This window comes from Maniola hyperantus, chromosome 20, assembly GCF_902806685.2.
Source record: "Maniola hyperantus chromosome 20, iAphHyp1.2, whole genome shotgun sequence".
In the NCBI taxonomy this organism is placed as follows: Eukaryota; Metazoa; Arthropoda; class Insecta; order Lepidoptera; family Nymphalidae; genus Maniola; species Maniola hyperantus.
Window position 1 is genome coordinate 10,552,151 of NC_048555.1, and position 16,153 is coordinate 10,568,303.

The 16,153-nt window shown below is 37.7% G+C and overlaps 1 protein-coding gene across 15 annotated transcripts in view; it reads right to left on the reverse strand.

The window, feature by feature from the left end:
• The window catches only part of Trpm (transient receptor potential cation channel, subfamily M), a 215,297-nt gene that overhangs the window by 41,974 nt on the left and 157,170 nt on the right, over positions 1 to 16,153 (reverse strand). For all 15 annotated transcript variants that reach the window (XM_069505405.1, XM_069505409.1, XM_069505401.1 and 12 more), the window contains 4 exons: positions 12,613 to 12,796; positions 9,862 to 10,051; positions 7,936 to 8,147; positions 5,300 to 5,452 (listed from right to left, as the gene is read on the reverse strand). In XM_069505405.1, the coding sequence (XP_069361506.1) occupies positions 5,300 to 5,452; positions 7,936 to 8,147; positions 9,862 to 10,051; positions 12,613 to 12,796 (739 nt within the window). The remainder of the gene's footprint in view (positions 1 to 5,299; positions 5,453 to 7,935; positions 8,148 to 9,861; positions 10,052 to 12,612; positions 12,797 to 16,153) is intronic.

The window sequence follows — 16,153 nt, forward strand, 5'->3', positions numbered from 1 at the left end:
ACTAATATTATTATATAGCGTGTAGTAATTAGAACGCTAGGCGCTATTATTGTACTACCTAAACACAATCTAGTACCAATAATCTTTCGCCTTATATGTATAGTTCGCGACAGGCAGAGATATTAATCGGGGAGGGAACGCCCCGCACACCCGGACAGACCCCGCGCTAACCCGGGGCAGGCGAGCGCGGAAGACGTGCGGGTGTGCGGAGCGCCCCCTGCATCATACCCCGATATACCTGTAGTTTTAGTGATTGAGTATTTTCAAACCCGCAATGTATAGTGTGCAAACTCGGGGCCAAAGCCCCGCCTATGACGCGGCATTGACCACGGGGCACCTATCTATGCCAAGTTCGTTTTATTTGCAATACATTGCAAACTTTAAAAAATACAGTTTTTTTTGCGTTTTATTTTTTGTGGTATTAATCAGTAAGTTCTATAACCTGTCTTCGTTTTTGCTAGCGTTCTAATTTCAGATAAACGAATATGTTGCAAAGCCTATATTTTCTCAAAAAAGGTTGTATTTTAATTTTTTTGGAGAACTGTCATAACTCATAACTTGGTTCAACTTGCAAAAACTTTCTTAGAAAAGGTTTTACCGACGCGGTGACTTTTATTTCTGTAGTCTCAGTAGGTACACGTAAAAGTTAAGCTAAAATATCTCTATTAGAAATCAAATACATTTTTTAAAGGCAGTCACAAGTAGAAAGTTGAAGCCGAAAAATACAAAAAAAACATATCAGTAATAAGTGATTAGTAGTGACTAAAAGATAGTTAAGTATATAAAATTATTATGTTTAGTAAAAAAATAGAAAAAAAGCTTAAGCGAGATTAAAAAACATGTACCTAGGTATGTGTACCTATCATTTTGCCAATTAGGAGAGAGATTAATAATTATTGCATAAAATAAAATGTTTTCGATGTTAAGGACAAGGGCATTATAATTAGGTAATTACCTACAGTGTTTTTCCCTTTTGTTAATACAAACATCCCTTCCACCATGTTGAATTTTTCATGAATCAGGATATAACAAGCCAAACGACGAACCCAACCCTATAATTTGTGTAAAGTAAAAAAATAAACATGAACAAATTGTGCCTACGTACCTACTATAATTTTCATATAGACTATATAAATATTTTTTAGGTCACAATCATCACGGCTGACTGTAACGGTGTTATTGCACGCTTTATTAATATTATGTAACGCCGTACCATGTATCTTTTTTATAATCTAGCAATAAGGCCCCGTTTTCACGCCCCCCTCCCCCTCCCCCCGCCTCATACCCCGATTGCTATCTCAAGCTGTCGCGGACTATGTCTAATGTCTATACATTTTAAATACTAACATAAATGCCTCAATCAAACTCAAACTCAAATTATTTATTCAGAATAGGTAAAATTTTACGCTTCCCGATTGTCAAAACTTTTATTTGTCTACTTAATCATTATTAGTATTAACTAAAATCAGTATCCCTTTCTGCTTAATATCTTTTAACTTTTTTGGGTAAAAACACAACGTATTATTTTGCTTTCCAGTCAATTCAGGCCCTTTGTGAGTAAAATGTTTTACGTTCTCCATAGGTTACATTTATTACTCATTTGTTTAGGCAGGCTCGATTTAAAAAAGCGCTGAGTAAGCCCTATTTATCGCTCAATTTGCCGAGCAATGCCGCTTTGAACAATGGCCCTAACGATACAAAAAAATAAGAAAATCCTTTATACCGACATTGAAGAACAGTTAGTATACTTTTGATCCTTTCTGATTTATACCAATTCCCTTATTTTATTTTTCACTCGAAATGATGTAGGGATTTTAACGATATCCAATATCCAAATCTGTTCAGGCATTCAGAAGTTATGGTGGAATAAAGAATCTCACATAAACCATGAAAACATTACGCTTTTTTAGGGCAGTAGTGCCATGAAAACAAAATCTGCGCACAGCCGCAATAACTTTAAAAAGAAAAAAATAAGGACGTTCCAATAAAGTGCAAAGTTCTAAGCATTGCATTGACAGAGTGAACTGAACAGTACACTGAGCTTTGTCGCAAAGTAGCAATGCACACGACGAAACAGATGTGTTTAAAGTTTAAACTATAAAGTAGCTTGTATATACCTCAGTGGTCTTAGTCTGTGCTCCTGGGGGTATTATCTTCTTAATTATAGTACATCGTTTCACCACACCCACCTAGCATGTAACAATTTAGATTGTAATTATATGATAAACCTTTTTTATTGTTGACAGGGGAAATCTTTTTAAGTTGCGCGATCCCTTTGGAGAGATATCGGGTTATGCGCGATTTCTACCTACTAAAACCCCTTCGGTGGCCATCCTCAGAGGCTCCAGGAACTCTAATGAACGAAGTCTGGCTGGGCATACTTAGCCCCTTCTTTGAATTCCTTGTATAGATTGAATAGGTATCTTCTAGGCAGGCGCGCTCCACCTTGCATCATCCCTACTATTTTATGTAATTGCAGTCAAGCTTGCATTGTTAAAAATCCCTGTGAAAGGAGAGATAGTAAAAGATGAAGATCATCATCGCCCATCGCCGGCCCATTACCACACCATTACTAAGCATAAGTCTCCTCTCAGAATGAGAATAGCTATAGTCTACCACGCTTGGACAAGTGCGGCTTAACACAACTTTTATGAACATTATATAAAGAACTGTCAGGCATGCAGATTTCCTCGCGATGTTTTCGATAGTTTTTACATATTCTAGGGTCGCGTCAGCACGACAATAAACTAGACTGCACTATTCATAGCTTTCTACTGCTTTATCACATTCGCCATGATAAGAAGTTCAAAAGTTCCCTTGCGTGAACTTAAGCTTAAGGCATGGTCTATACACTACACCCTTTTAAAGCGCAAAGTTTTTAAGTACGTTATTGTAGACGGCTTAAGCGGCGCACCTGAGTGTTTTTATACTGCTCGAGTGGGGCAATCTTCTTAATAGAATGTGTTTGAGGTTTTACCGCGATCCAAGTGAAAAATCTTGTGAATTTTTTAGAATTTTTTAATTCTCTTACTTAACGGTTTTTACTTAAAAATTGTATTATTTAATTCCGTTACACCGTACACGCAAATCACCAAAACGTGTTCTAGGTTACCTACACCAAGTACCTATTCCCTTAACTAGAGCACGATTTTGATACGATTCTATTTTATGTACACTTTATGGACACAAACAAAAAACACTTGACTTAAGATTCTCCCATTATTGGGGGATTTTTCTTTCACAAAATATAAAACCAGCTTAATTTGATATTTAAATAACGTGCCAAATCTGTATGGTACCTATAATTTAAGTGCAGTAGGTATGCGATATAGGTAGGTACTAGGTACACCGCCCGCCCTCTTATAGATTCAGAAAAAACAAGCGATATTTAGTGATGGGAGGGCGGGCATATGGTACGCGGCAGAAAATAATGTAAATCGACCTTTAGAAGGAGATAGTGGATTTGTAGAGCATTTTCTGTCGTTGAGACCAACAAAACGTCACATAGGTATGAGTGACAGACTCAACGCCGCTCTACAAAGCCGAAATGTCATTCTAAAGGAGGATCTACATTACTTTCTGCCGCGTACTGTACTGCACGTTGCGTACCATACAGAATTTTGCTTTTTTTGGAGACGGGCCTAGCCTACATTTTATTGCAGAAAACATGTTTAGTTCCATGGGAACAGTTACGAGCACGGGATACTAACTAGATATAGAATAAAACAAACGAGAGGAATTTAATAATCTGAAACATAAACTAGCGCATTTATCCGCTTAGAATAGATACAAAGTATAAAATAGTACACAGTAAGTTCTAGGAATGTGATGTGTATTACAGATACAAAAAGCGGGGTTACTTTATTCCTGATTAGGGTTACCAGAATCAAAATTGAAAAGTCCTGACTAACAGACTTCCCCTTTAACACTAAAGTTGTGATTGGTTTACTACTACAATCAAAATAATACTGTGATTGGCTAAAGGAGGATGGCGAGAAATGAGAATGGACCCACATAATTTAAAAACAAGGAAGCATCGTTCAAGTATGCATTTTAGGCCTATAGTGAGAAAGTGTCTGTCAATCAGAGATGATTGCTATTGCCACACTGTAGCTATCAAACTATGGCGGTATAGGCCTCTAATTTATAGTACTGAAAAGACCAGAAATTACCTATATACCATGTGCGCGCGCGACATGTAGTATAAGTAATGGTACCAGTAGGTAAGAAGTACACATTAGTAATAATAAAAACAAAGTAGAAGATTTTAGATTATGTCTGGTTGATAATAAAAAGTATCATAAATAAATTTTTTTGCTATGACAGTGAAATTCAATGAACATTTTTTTGATATTATCAAAATCCAGCCAGAACCTAGCCAAGTGCGAGTAAAAGTCCTGACATATCCTGACAAATCCTGCCGACTGGTAGCCCTATTCCTGCCCCAGTTTACTCCTATGCGGATATCTAAGCAGAGCACGTCAGAATGCAGGAGCCTTTGGCGCACTTTGATTACCTACTAGCTGCTATTTCAAACGGAGTGTTTCTATTATTCAACACGGACTTTTTACCAATTTTCCGTCTGTCAGTATAAAATTTCGCCTATATGAAGATCACACCTAGTGGAATATCACTCACTCACTCACACTCACTTTTTAACCGACAAAAAACCTATGTTCGTAATTTTCAGGCTTGTAGCTTGACCGATTTGAGTGCAGTTTTTTTTATTACACTTGAGTAGCTTTGGAAAACGGATATCTTGGTGTTTTATACATCTGCATAGCACTATCAAAAACTTTGACAGTAAAATTTAAAAGAACTATCACTTGCTGTTTGTGCTAGATAATATGAATGTAAGTAGGTACTTATTGATGAATTTGTTTTGTTTTTTGTCAATTTTAATGTTAGTGGAGATTTTTAGTAGATCCAAGCAATTCCAACACCTTTCAATTTAACTAAAATATGATTATATAAATAGTTAGTATAGCTATTTATTTGTTATTTACGATTCAAAATGTTTTCAAGAACTTCAGATTTACGATGGCATATATAATAATTTTAATATAAATTTTAATAAACTCTAATATTCATTCATTTGTGAATGCATGAAATACCTTAATAATATTATATAAATTAAAAAAAAACACAAATAAGAAGTCCTCGAAAAAACAACGGATTTTAGGATCCGTTTTTTTCCGGCCAACAAACAAAAACAAACTCGATTTTCTATACGCCTAAGTAGTTCCATAGTATGAATGTTTTGAAAGCGGATGGTAAGCAACTAAATACAAAACGTTACCTCGGCATCGTTCGGATCCTTCGTACTGCGGTCATCCTCCATGGACTCATTCTCGAAATGCTCCTCCTCAGTCTGCGGCATCAGCTGCAGCTCTTCCTTCGACTTGAACTCCAGTTGCAGAATGTACAGCGGACACAGCAGGCACAGAATTACCTTTGAGTACACGACAAAGCCGATGTTGCAAAGGAAGACTGCTCGGTGGATGCTAGCTATCACTTTGACTTAAGCATCAGCATGCCACAATAAGGTACGAGTATCAACTATATTGAAAAAATCTCTTGACGCCGATTATGCTTAATGCAAGCCAATTTGTAACAAATTAGGTGAGTCAACATAGTGCCTACAATGTTTAAGACAAAGATTTCTGGGTGCGTATAAACGCAATTCTGCTACGCTACGCAAAGTGCGCACGAAATAACCCGGCAATCTATAATATCTATGCCTTAGTCCACAATTGCAGTAGCTACATAATTGTCAATTTTACAGGACAGCTGTTTAAAGTTTAGATATGACTAGAACTGTAAAATAGACATTGTGTAGCTAGTGCATTACTTTGAACCAAGACATCGATATTTCAATAATAGGTATACGCTGTGTTCATACGCGCCAAGGAACCTTTAAGGTTTAGACAGACACAAAGCGGGACGGCAACGTGTCCAACGTGCGTCTATGCTAGACGCACGTTGAATGAAATGTGAACGTACAGCGAACCTACAGAAAAACTATCTCCGAACGTTGTTCTACGCAGTACCACGCTCGCGATGTACGAAACCATATTTGTTTTATTAATCCATATTTATTGAGTCCATTATTTAATACCTTCTATGTTAAAATTATTAACTCAAACGAATTTTCTCTGGTCACTCTTCCATGATGCTCCGAAATCGACACAATATCCTAAATATATTTACAAGCGCAATGAGATGCGACGCGAATCAAATTGGTCAAAAAAATTAAAATTTGAAGGAACGCGACAAGCGTGAACTAAAAGCTCGATGCGTGCTCTAAGCTTGCCGTTCGAGACTCCTTCGCTCGTTTACGCTACGCGAATATGTACATGCTCTGTTCGTGCTCGCTTCGTCAAGTGTAGACGTTTGAAGAATTTGTACAAGGAATGAATATGAAGTCGTTCACACTGCAGAGCGCTATCTCATACCACAGCAGTGGAACGCGTTACAGTATCGTGTATTACAAATCATAGACACGTTTAATGTAATATTCTGCTGTGCTGCTGCCGTAGCGATTTGTTTGTCCACGTCTTTAGGCCAATATGATAACTCACCCTTTACCAACACGAACAACTTTCTTATTTAGAGACATAACATGGGCGAATGATGTGAACTTTTTTAGGCGCGTTGGGGGATTTTGGGATGGGTAAAAACTTCAACGTCGCATCACCGACATGCTATTTTAATAGTGTTCAGAGTGCTATAGATGTGAAAACTAAACTGATGTTAATTTACCTACTAATCATGAAATTTTAATTTTTGGTACTACAAATTATTAATTTAAAAATCCGGAAAAAAAATACAGTTATTTCATACCTAACCGACTTTTTTAAGATTTCACTTATGTCGGAAGTCCCTACAGACGGCCAATTTTTGTAAATTAGATTTTATCGATTACCTTGTGGATTTAGTTTGTAGTAGTTTCCATGTTAGTTCAAAGTACCCGATAAATAATACGCAACTATCGGATTAACGAAGTGTTCAAGCGTAAGCACTTAAGACGAAACTTTCCACGTTAAAATCAGTGGATCGGCTAATCCCGGATATAACGCCTGGCCTGGAAGAAAGATCTCTCCCTATCGCTATCAAATTCATCCCAAACTATGTATACGTATATCAAATTCAACTTCATTCATATTATTAGTTTAAAATCATAATTACCATGCTTAAATGCTAATATGAGTGTATTATCATCAATTTTGAGGTCAAATCACGAGTTCATTATAAACAATTTAAACAAAAAAAAAGTTAGAATAAGTTTCTGCGAATGTCTAACAGTTGTTGGCATTGAAAGACTGGTATGTCGATTCTGGAAAACCTGTATCAATCATTATTATAATCGTAATTGTGATTGGCTAAATTTATGGGATAATCCGTACAAAATGTCTCCTCACGCGCCATTTTGACTCTATGGGTCAACTGTCATGTCAAAAGTACGGTTCACCTTTCAAATAAGGACTAATACTAAAATCATAATCGTACTTTTGACATGAAATTTGACACAAAGTTAAAATGACGCGTGAAAGTAATTTTTCACGCATTATAATATTCTTGTTGCAACAATACATTGTAGCCAATTAGAGGTGATTACGATCGTCAAACTGTAGCAATCATTTTACCGTAATCGAGCCCCTTAGAGCCCCTGAATTTATTTTATCAGCTCTTACGTTCCCGATGTGATGTCTCTAAATCAACAAAAAATCATGAAATTTTGTTGGTATAATCGGCGTCAATAATAATTGCATGCTTATTCAAGCGACGTATTGACACACAGACATCTATCTCGTAATCGTTTGTTACGATGGAGCGTTGTTATTCTCTAAACACTACTAAGTACGTGCCAATACAGGTCTGTGCGTTAATAAGATGAAAGAAAAGATTTAAGGAGTTCTTTTTGTTGTTTTTCACCTTTAAGTTGGTGTTCTTTCGAGTTCTCAAGCCTCCCATCCATAGATCGGCAAGGATGATCTGTGAGCAAGGGTGTGCGAGTAAGGCTCTATGGTTGGCTGCTACGGCTAAGCTCAGGCAAGTTTGTCCGGACCAGTTCTGGAGTTCACAAGTCAGCAGCTGTTGCGCTTGATCGTCGTCTTGTCGGTAACAGTAGTCTAGCAATTCAAGTGCTGAAACAAATGAGAACATTGTGGTTAACAGGTTTATCATTATCTTATCCAATCAGCCCCCCGATTTTGTAAAAATAACCATTTCATCGCTATCGCAATCGTCAGGAAATTCTGCCCTTTGATTGGTTGATTCGCTGTTTACATTTTTTCACAGCCAATCAAAGGGCAGAATTTCTTGACAATTGCGATAGCCATGAAATGGTTATTCTTACACAATTGGGGGGCTGATCTCGACGCGTTAATTTGGAAGGAAGATATAAGTTTTTAACCAAATTCTAAATCTGGTACCTACTATGTATGTGGCTAATTCCGTTGTCTACAATATCTACTAAACTAAAATGATTTCTGCAAAAGGATAGCACTAGATTTAAGTCAATTTAAAAATTGTTTTTTAAAATATCTCTAATTGTTTAGTTTACTTATTCCATTAAATTCCTGCAGCATTTGGAAAGCTAGTTTTAGAGACATGAAATTTGGAGTGTGTTCTTCGTAAAGACTGGGTATCCACTAAGAAAGAATTTTTCGAAATTCCGCCCCTAAGTGGGTTAAATGGGGGATTGAAATTTATGTAGTCCACGCCGACGAAGTCGCGATCATAAGCTAGTTAACGGGAATAACGGGAATATTTATAAAAATAACGAGAGATTTTATGTCGTCATAAAATTATTTTCTCCCGTCGATCTGAATAACAACGTAATAAGATCGCCATTTTACCCGTCGCGGCTTATGTTTTGATCCCAGCGGGAATTGGGGATCATTGGGAAATTGATTCAATATTTGTTATCCTTATCTATCGATCTGTAATCGCTTTTGCACACATTATTATTCAAAACAAAATTTTTTGATTAAAATGTTTCGATCGTAGTATATTCATAGGAGAAAATATTCTGAACTGGCTGATGCCCGCGACTTCGTCCGCGTGGATTTACATTTTTCAAAATCCCGCGGGATTTCTTTGTTTTTCCGGGATAAAAAGTAGCCTACGTGTTAATCCAGGGTATAATCTATCTCCATTCCAAATTTCATCCAAATCCGTTTTTTCGTGATTGAGTACCAACATCCAAATATCCACACTTTCACATTCATAATATTATTAGGATTAGAATTAGGATAATACATTTCCAAATTAGGTCACATAATTCCCTCATCATAATTTTATCAGCAGAAAACGAGTTTAGCTAATTTTGTAGTTGCCTGGAGAAATGCTCTACCTAATAATATTTTCTACAAATTATATTTTTCGTACCTCTGAAGTTCTTGCCATAAAGTCTCAGTAAGGATATTCTGTTCCACATTTTGTATTAATAGCCTGGAGCAATGTTCTAGCGAATGACACTTTTTTCATTTTTCATACCTTTGGTCTGTCTTGTTGGTCAAGTGGTTAGCGTGTTCGACTGCAGATGACAAAGTTTTGGGTTCGATTCCCGAGTCGGGCCTAAAATAGTTAATTGGGATTTTCTGTTAAGAAATTCTCAGTACTAGCCCGGAGTTAGGAAGTTAGCGGTGTTTCAGCCCCATGCCTCGGAGAGCATGTAAAGCCATCGGTCCTGCGACTGATCTCTTTCCAGTCGTGTCGGATTTCTGTCCCATCGGGCTGTGAGAGTGAGGGAATAGAGAGTGAGGGATTAGAGAGTGCACACTTGTGGACTACATCTCTCCCGCGCAGTTGGCTAACTTCTATGGAGATTTGCCTCCGTGGTCGTTATTATCTTACCTTTGGTCTCGAACTCCTTGCCATAATGCCTCAGTTCCTCGTACACCTCAGTCTCCATATCGTCCTCAGCAGCTTCATGTGCCATCGCCTTATACAGCTTGCATGCTACCAAGGACTTCGCGAGGGCCTCCTCCCCATGGGTCCACATCAGTAACGCCATCTGATGCCTTTTTGTGAGTACTGCCCACATCTGCATAGAAAAAGTTAGAAATAATTCTCACATTTGATTTAGTTGATCCACAGAATATATCAAATAGTGGTGGGGTGATCAGATCAAATCATTGATGACGGACCCGTCATCAATGATTTGATCTGATTGATAACGGACGTGGGAATTTCGAAACATCTGGCATCAAGGTCCCAAGGCACGTGAGTTGCACCGCACGATGCAGCGTGGCAAATATTATACTTGTAGTTTATATTATGAGTTTGTCATTTGTATGTACAGCAAAGCGCACTTGAGCGACGCGGCAGGCAACTACGCGACGCGGCGCGACAAGTATAGTTTATGTGAGTTTGTATGGAGCAAAGCACACCGCATTGCGCAGCGCAGCGCAAATGCGTTTAGACCTTTAATCTTGTCTACACTAATATTAGTTAGTGGGTTATCTCCGGAACTAATGATTCGATTCTGAAAACCCTTTCACGGATATAATATATAGGTTCTAGTTTGGGCTGGGCAATGAAGTGTGAGTCAGCACTTCTGTCTTTGGGGTTCTGTACCCGAAAGGTGCCAACGGGACTGATTATTTATTGCAACTAAATCTATGACTTATAAATACTGTTGAATTCAACCTAATTTAATATTTTCGTTCTAGTTTAATTTTACTTGAGTTTCCTTCACAAAACATAAGTCATTTCATCAAATTAGACTTGATTTAGGCTTCTTCAATAGTCTAGCCTAGTTTTAGCTTAATAACCATGCCTTTGATAGAATTATTTACAAAATGGAAGTAATTTAGTACATGGATAGCGTAACTATTTTTGATTATAATGTTTAGGTGCTTTTAGCGCTAACAGAAGCACTAGGGTAATGGTGATTAATGCGGTATTTATAACCTAAAAAATTTCCTTATATATATTCCATACCATATACTCATAATATACTAAATCCGAAAGTGTGTCCGTTTGTTTGATAGAGCGGTTATTTACTCAACCGATCGACTTGCACAAAGCTTATAATTTTGTTCAAAGTAGGTACTTTTCGGTTCAGTTTAAACTGGTAACAGAAAAAATACCTGAAAAGGTAACAGACAGATACTCTTTTGCATAATATAGTATATACGTAAATACAATACGAAATATATAGGTAACGTAAATATAATAGTAGGAACGTAGTATTGTTGATAATTTATTATCTGTAATACCTACGTCTTTTGTTTAATGGATTAACCTTTGAACCTTTGGCAGCAAACTTCCTTCCTACAAGATACTTTTTATCCCTGAAACAAAGGGTCCTTAGGTACGGATTTTTTAAATATCTAAAGCGAGGTCTAAACTGGGGGCAAAAGATTAGCAATACTAACATTATAAATGCGAAAATGTGTCGATCTGCCTGTCTGTCTGTCTGCTAGCTTTTCACATCCCAACATTTAAACCGATTTTGATGAAATTTGGTCCAGAGTTAGCTTACATCCCGGGGACGGACATAGGCTTTTTATCCCGCAAAAGCAAAGAGTTCCCAGGGGAATTTTAAAAGCCTAAATCCACGAACGAAGTCGCGAGTACCACATATAAATAAATATTACTTTGGTGGATTGCAAAAATAGCTATCGTGTTGCGTGTTGGACAAATTGGGCACAGCACGCAAGAGCACGTTGCTTTCAAGTTTAAATACGCTTTACAATTCGCCATTATGAAACTCCAGTGAAAGTAATTTTCAGTAAATTGTTGGCGACCTTCAGCGGGCTTTTATTCTAGGTTATATTTTGATATTAAGGGGTTAAGTAAGAATGATGATCTTTTTATTGCCACACTGAAATTTTTCTTATAAGATCTTGTAAAATGTATGGTTGAGTAAGACCTATTGAAGTACCTACTTATCGTAAGACTCAAAATAAATTCTAACTAAAAGGTCACGTAAATTTTAGTTTAGTAGAGAGTTTAGTTTCTCTAGAACCAATTACAGAGTTAAAGCCTTTGTGCAGTTATCGGTGCAATCACGGATTTGCGAATCGAATGAATACGTATTTTTATGACGGCCACTTCGAAGAATCACGGATACGACCCGAATACGGATGAGTGCAAAAACGCCCATTAAGTATAGCATTATGTAGTTTGCTCTAGAATTTTTTGATCTCTAAAAAAAATTCTGTAGGTCTAGTTCGAAGCAACGAAGTTTGCTTTTGAACTAACGTAGGTGCCTAGCTGTACATTGTTATCAATCTAGTCTAAACAATAAAATCAATCTAGTTTTCAAAAAAAGTCTATAATTGATTTCTTTTAAGTCCTGCAGCGTAAATCCAACCCTTACACAAGTGTATTATACTTAATAATTAGGTACCTACTTCCTTCTTTATAATAGAAATTTTACGGTATCACAGTAAATTTTATCCTGAAAAATCAAAGAGTTCCTACGGGATTCTTAAAGGCCCAACTGTTTAACCGATTTATTTGAAAGGTATAAAGGTAGCTTGCGTCCCGAAAATCGACATGGGCTACTTTTTATCCCGGAAAATCAAAGACTTTCCACGGGATTTTTAAAAAGGCGCTGGCATCATCTTAGTTCAAAATAATGCTATGCTTCCTTACCAGTAGTTCATTGAAGGGGTAGTCGAAAAGCGCCATTTCGGTGGTGACAGGCATGAAACCGGTGATGAGTGATAGTCCACCAGCGTTGTGCCGGGTGAACGAAGCGCTGTTGCGGTGAACGTTCACACTCTTGTTCATCACCTTGGCGTAGATTGGACGGAACTTGCGGCGAGTGTAGTAGCACCTACAATAAAAAGGACGCTGAGTAAAGAGTGTGTATGAAACCGGTGATGAGTGAGAGTTCACCAGCGTTGTGTCGGGTGAACGAAGCGCTTTTGCGGTGAACGTTCACACTCTTGTTCATCACCTTCGCGTAGATTGGACGGAACTTGCAGCGAGTGTAGTAGCACCTACAATAAACAAGACGCTGAGTAAAGAGTGTGTATGAAACCGGTGATGAGTGAGAGTTCACCAGCGTTGTGTCGGGTGAACGAAGCGCTTTTGCTGTGAACACTCACACTCTAGTTCATCACCTTCGCGTAGATTGGACGGAACTTGCGGCGTGTGTAAAGCACCTACAATAAACAGGACGCTGAGTAAAGAGTGTGTATGAAACCGGTGATGAGTGAGAGTTCACCAACGTTGTGTCGTTAACCTATATCCAACAGGTGGAAGTCTATCGGTTGATTATGATGATAATGATGAATCTCCAAGTCACGTCATGTTTTACACTAATTATTATCATTTGTGTTGTTGTATTGATATGTGTATCAATGTAAAGGGTTCATTTGATAGTTGATAAGGTTGATACCCATGTCAAACTCATAACTGACAATAAACAGTTTTGCACCCGCTGGGGATTATCGTTCAGCGCAACTTATTGATAGAACATCCAGTTGTGGTATCAATCTCAGAATTTAGATTAATTCTCTTGAGACTTCGTCTGCGTAAACTACACAAATTTTAAATCCCTATTCACCGCCAATTTTCACAAATCCTTTCTTAACGGATGCCTACGTCATAATAGAGCTTTAGCCTCAATAGCTCAACGGGTAAAGGAGTGCACTGAAAACCGAAACGTCGACGGTTCAAACCCCGCCCGTTGCACTATTGTGGTACCTACTCCTAGCACAAGCTTGACGCTTAGTTGGACAGTAATTGGGAATATTAGTCATTTAAGATGGCTAATATTCTTTTAAAAAAAATAGCTATCTGCATGCCAAATTTCAGCCCGATCCGTCCAGTAGTTTGAACTGTGCGTTGATAGATCAGTTAGTCATTCAGTCAGTCACCTTTTCCTTTTGTATCTTGTGGGCAACTGAAAGCTCAGTCGGTTGCTTCCATGCAACTTTGTCGCTAAGGAATTCATCAGTTAGATATAGTCCGTACAAAATAAATTCTCCGCGCCATTTTAACTCTATGTGACACCTGTCATGTCAAAAGTACGGTTTCACCTGTTTTAAAATAAGGCGTAAAATCGTACTTTGACATGACATAAACACTGAAGTTAAAATGGCGCGTGAGAACTCATTTTGTACGCATAAGTTTTTTTTAATGAATCAATATATTTATTAATTAAATAATCCATATATAATAGAACTATAAGTATTATAATAGCCTCGACTTAATAAGTGTCTTTTTACAAAATGCATTTGATTTTGATTACATCAAAAACATTGTACCCAAAACGTAATTCACGCGAAATGTTCTCTGCACAATTAAAACGCCAGTTACAAACCGATCGGAAATTTAAAAACGATGAAACTGAAACGATCACTCCAATCTACCCGGCTTTCAACAAATCTGCTGATATTAACTGGAAATATCGAGAGATAGAGTTTTTCACTTGTTCCCTAACACTTTTCATTTGTTTTATTGGCACTTGTATGAAATTTAAATTACTTTCCATTCGTTCAGCAGTTCACTCTGGTTTAGTCCGCTTTCAATATTCAATCTATCTGTACTAAACTGTAGTAACGTTCTTATCATCATCATCATCATCAACCGATGGAAGTCCACTGCTGAACATAGGTCTCTTGTAGGGACTTCCACACGCCACGGTCTTGCGCCACCTGAATCCAGCGGCTCCCTGCGACTCGTCTGATGTCGTCCGTCAACCTAGTGGAGGGTCTTCTGCATCTTCCTGTTAATTTTGTATCTCATCTTACTGCCAAATTGAAAACTAAAATTCGTCTAACCAGGTACTTACCCCGTCAATTAGTCAAGCAAAAGTGTGTTTCTTATGAAAGGATTCGGTTAAGGCTCTGATAAAACCCCTCCTGAAATCAATTCCTGGCTACGGCCATGGAGGCGGACGTCTTAACACCTAAGCTATCACGGCTCTTTAAGGTGGCGCAGTACCCTCGACCTAACCTGTTTGCTTTTCACTTGACATTGTATGAGAAAGGTGAGAGACACGATGATTTTCACCGAAATCAAGGGTTTAGGAAAAGTATTTTTGAGAAAAAAATACTAAATATATGTTTGCAAAATAAAGATGTTTCAACTAATGAATAAATAAACTATGTCTAATGTTAAATTGTTTTAGAATTTTCATACCCCTAATCTTATTTATTTACGCCCAAAGTTGTCATAAAAATAGGAATCTTTTGAGGCTCGTAACTTTAAAATTAATATTTTTTCAATGTTTAATCTAAATATATAAAAGGAAAAGGTGACTGACTGACTGACTGACTGACTGACTGACTGACTGACTGACTGACTGATCTATCAACGTACAGCTGAAACTACTGGACGGATCGGGCTGAAATTTGGCATGCAGATAGCTTTTATGACGTAGGCATCCGCTAAGAAAGGGTTTTTGAAAATTCGACCCCTAAGGGGGTGAAATAGGGGTTTGAAATTTGTGTAGTCCACGCGGACGAAGTCGCGAGCATAAGCTAGTATATCAATAAACATAGATAATGGCAAGACGAACCAATATTATACTTAATTTTGAGCATACAATAAATAATGTAGTAATTACCCTCCTACGTTTGTAAGAAGAAAGCACCGAATTGAGCCCACTTAAAGCAAGCAATTTAAATTAGAAATACATCACTCGAACTCAGATAAAATCAAGTAAGTAGGTATATGACAAAAGTTTCATTCAACGCCCCAACGCGTATTTTCGCGATATGAACCTGTTCCAACTTCCATTGTATTTGTAAGTCACAAAGAGCGATCCGTCACTAACCCGCGGGTCTCATGAAAATGCGATGTCGACGGAATAAATAAACCTAAGTATTTCTTATCTGTTGTTTATACAGCACGCAGTTGCTGATTTTCTAGTGCCTTTTGAGAGATAAAGGGAGAATTTAAATATGACTTTCAACAATAATCGAATTGGTAAATTCTTGCAAAGTTTTGAGGAGATGTTTTCATACAAATGCTGATATACTTAGTTCGTACAAAACGGCTTCTCACGCGCATTTAAACTCATAGAGTCCATGAAAACGGGCAGTGTTATTAAATCCCATGGATACCCCTGGTCGGTTTCTATGCGGCATCGCACCGGAACGCTAAACCGCTTGGCGGCATGGCTTTGCCGGTGAACTGGCCACGGCCGTAGCCTCCCACCAGACAAAGAAATATATATATT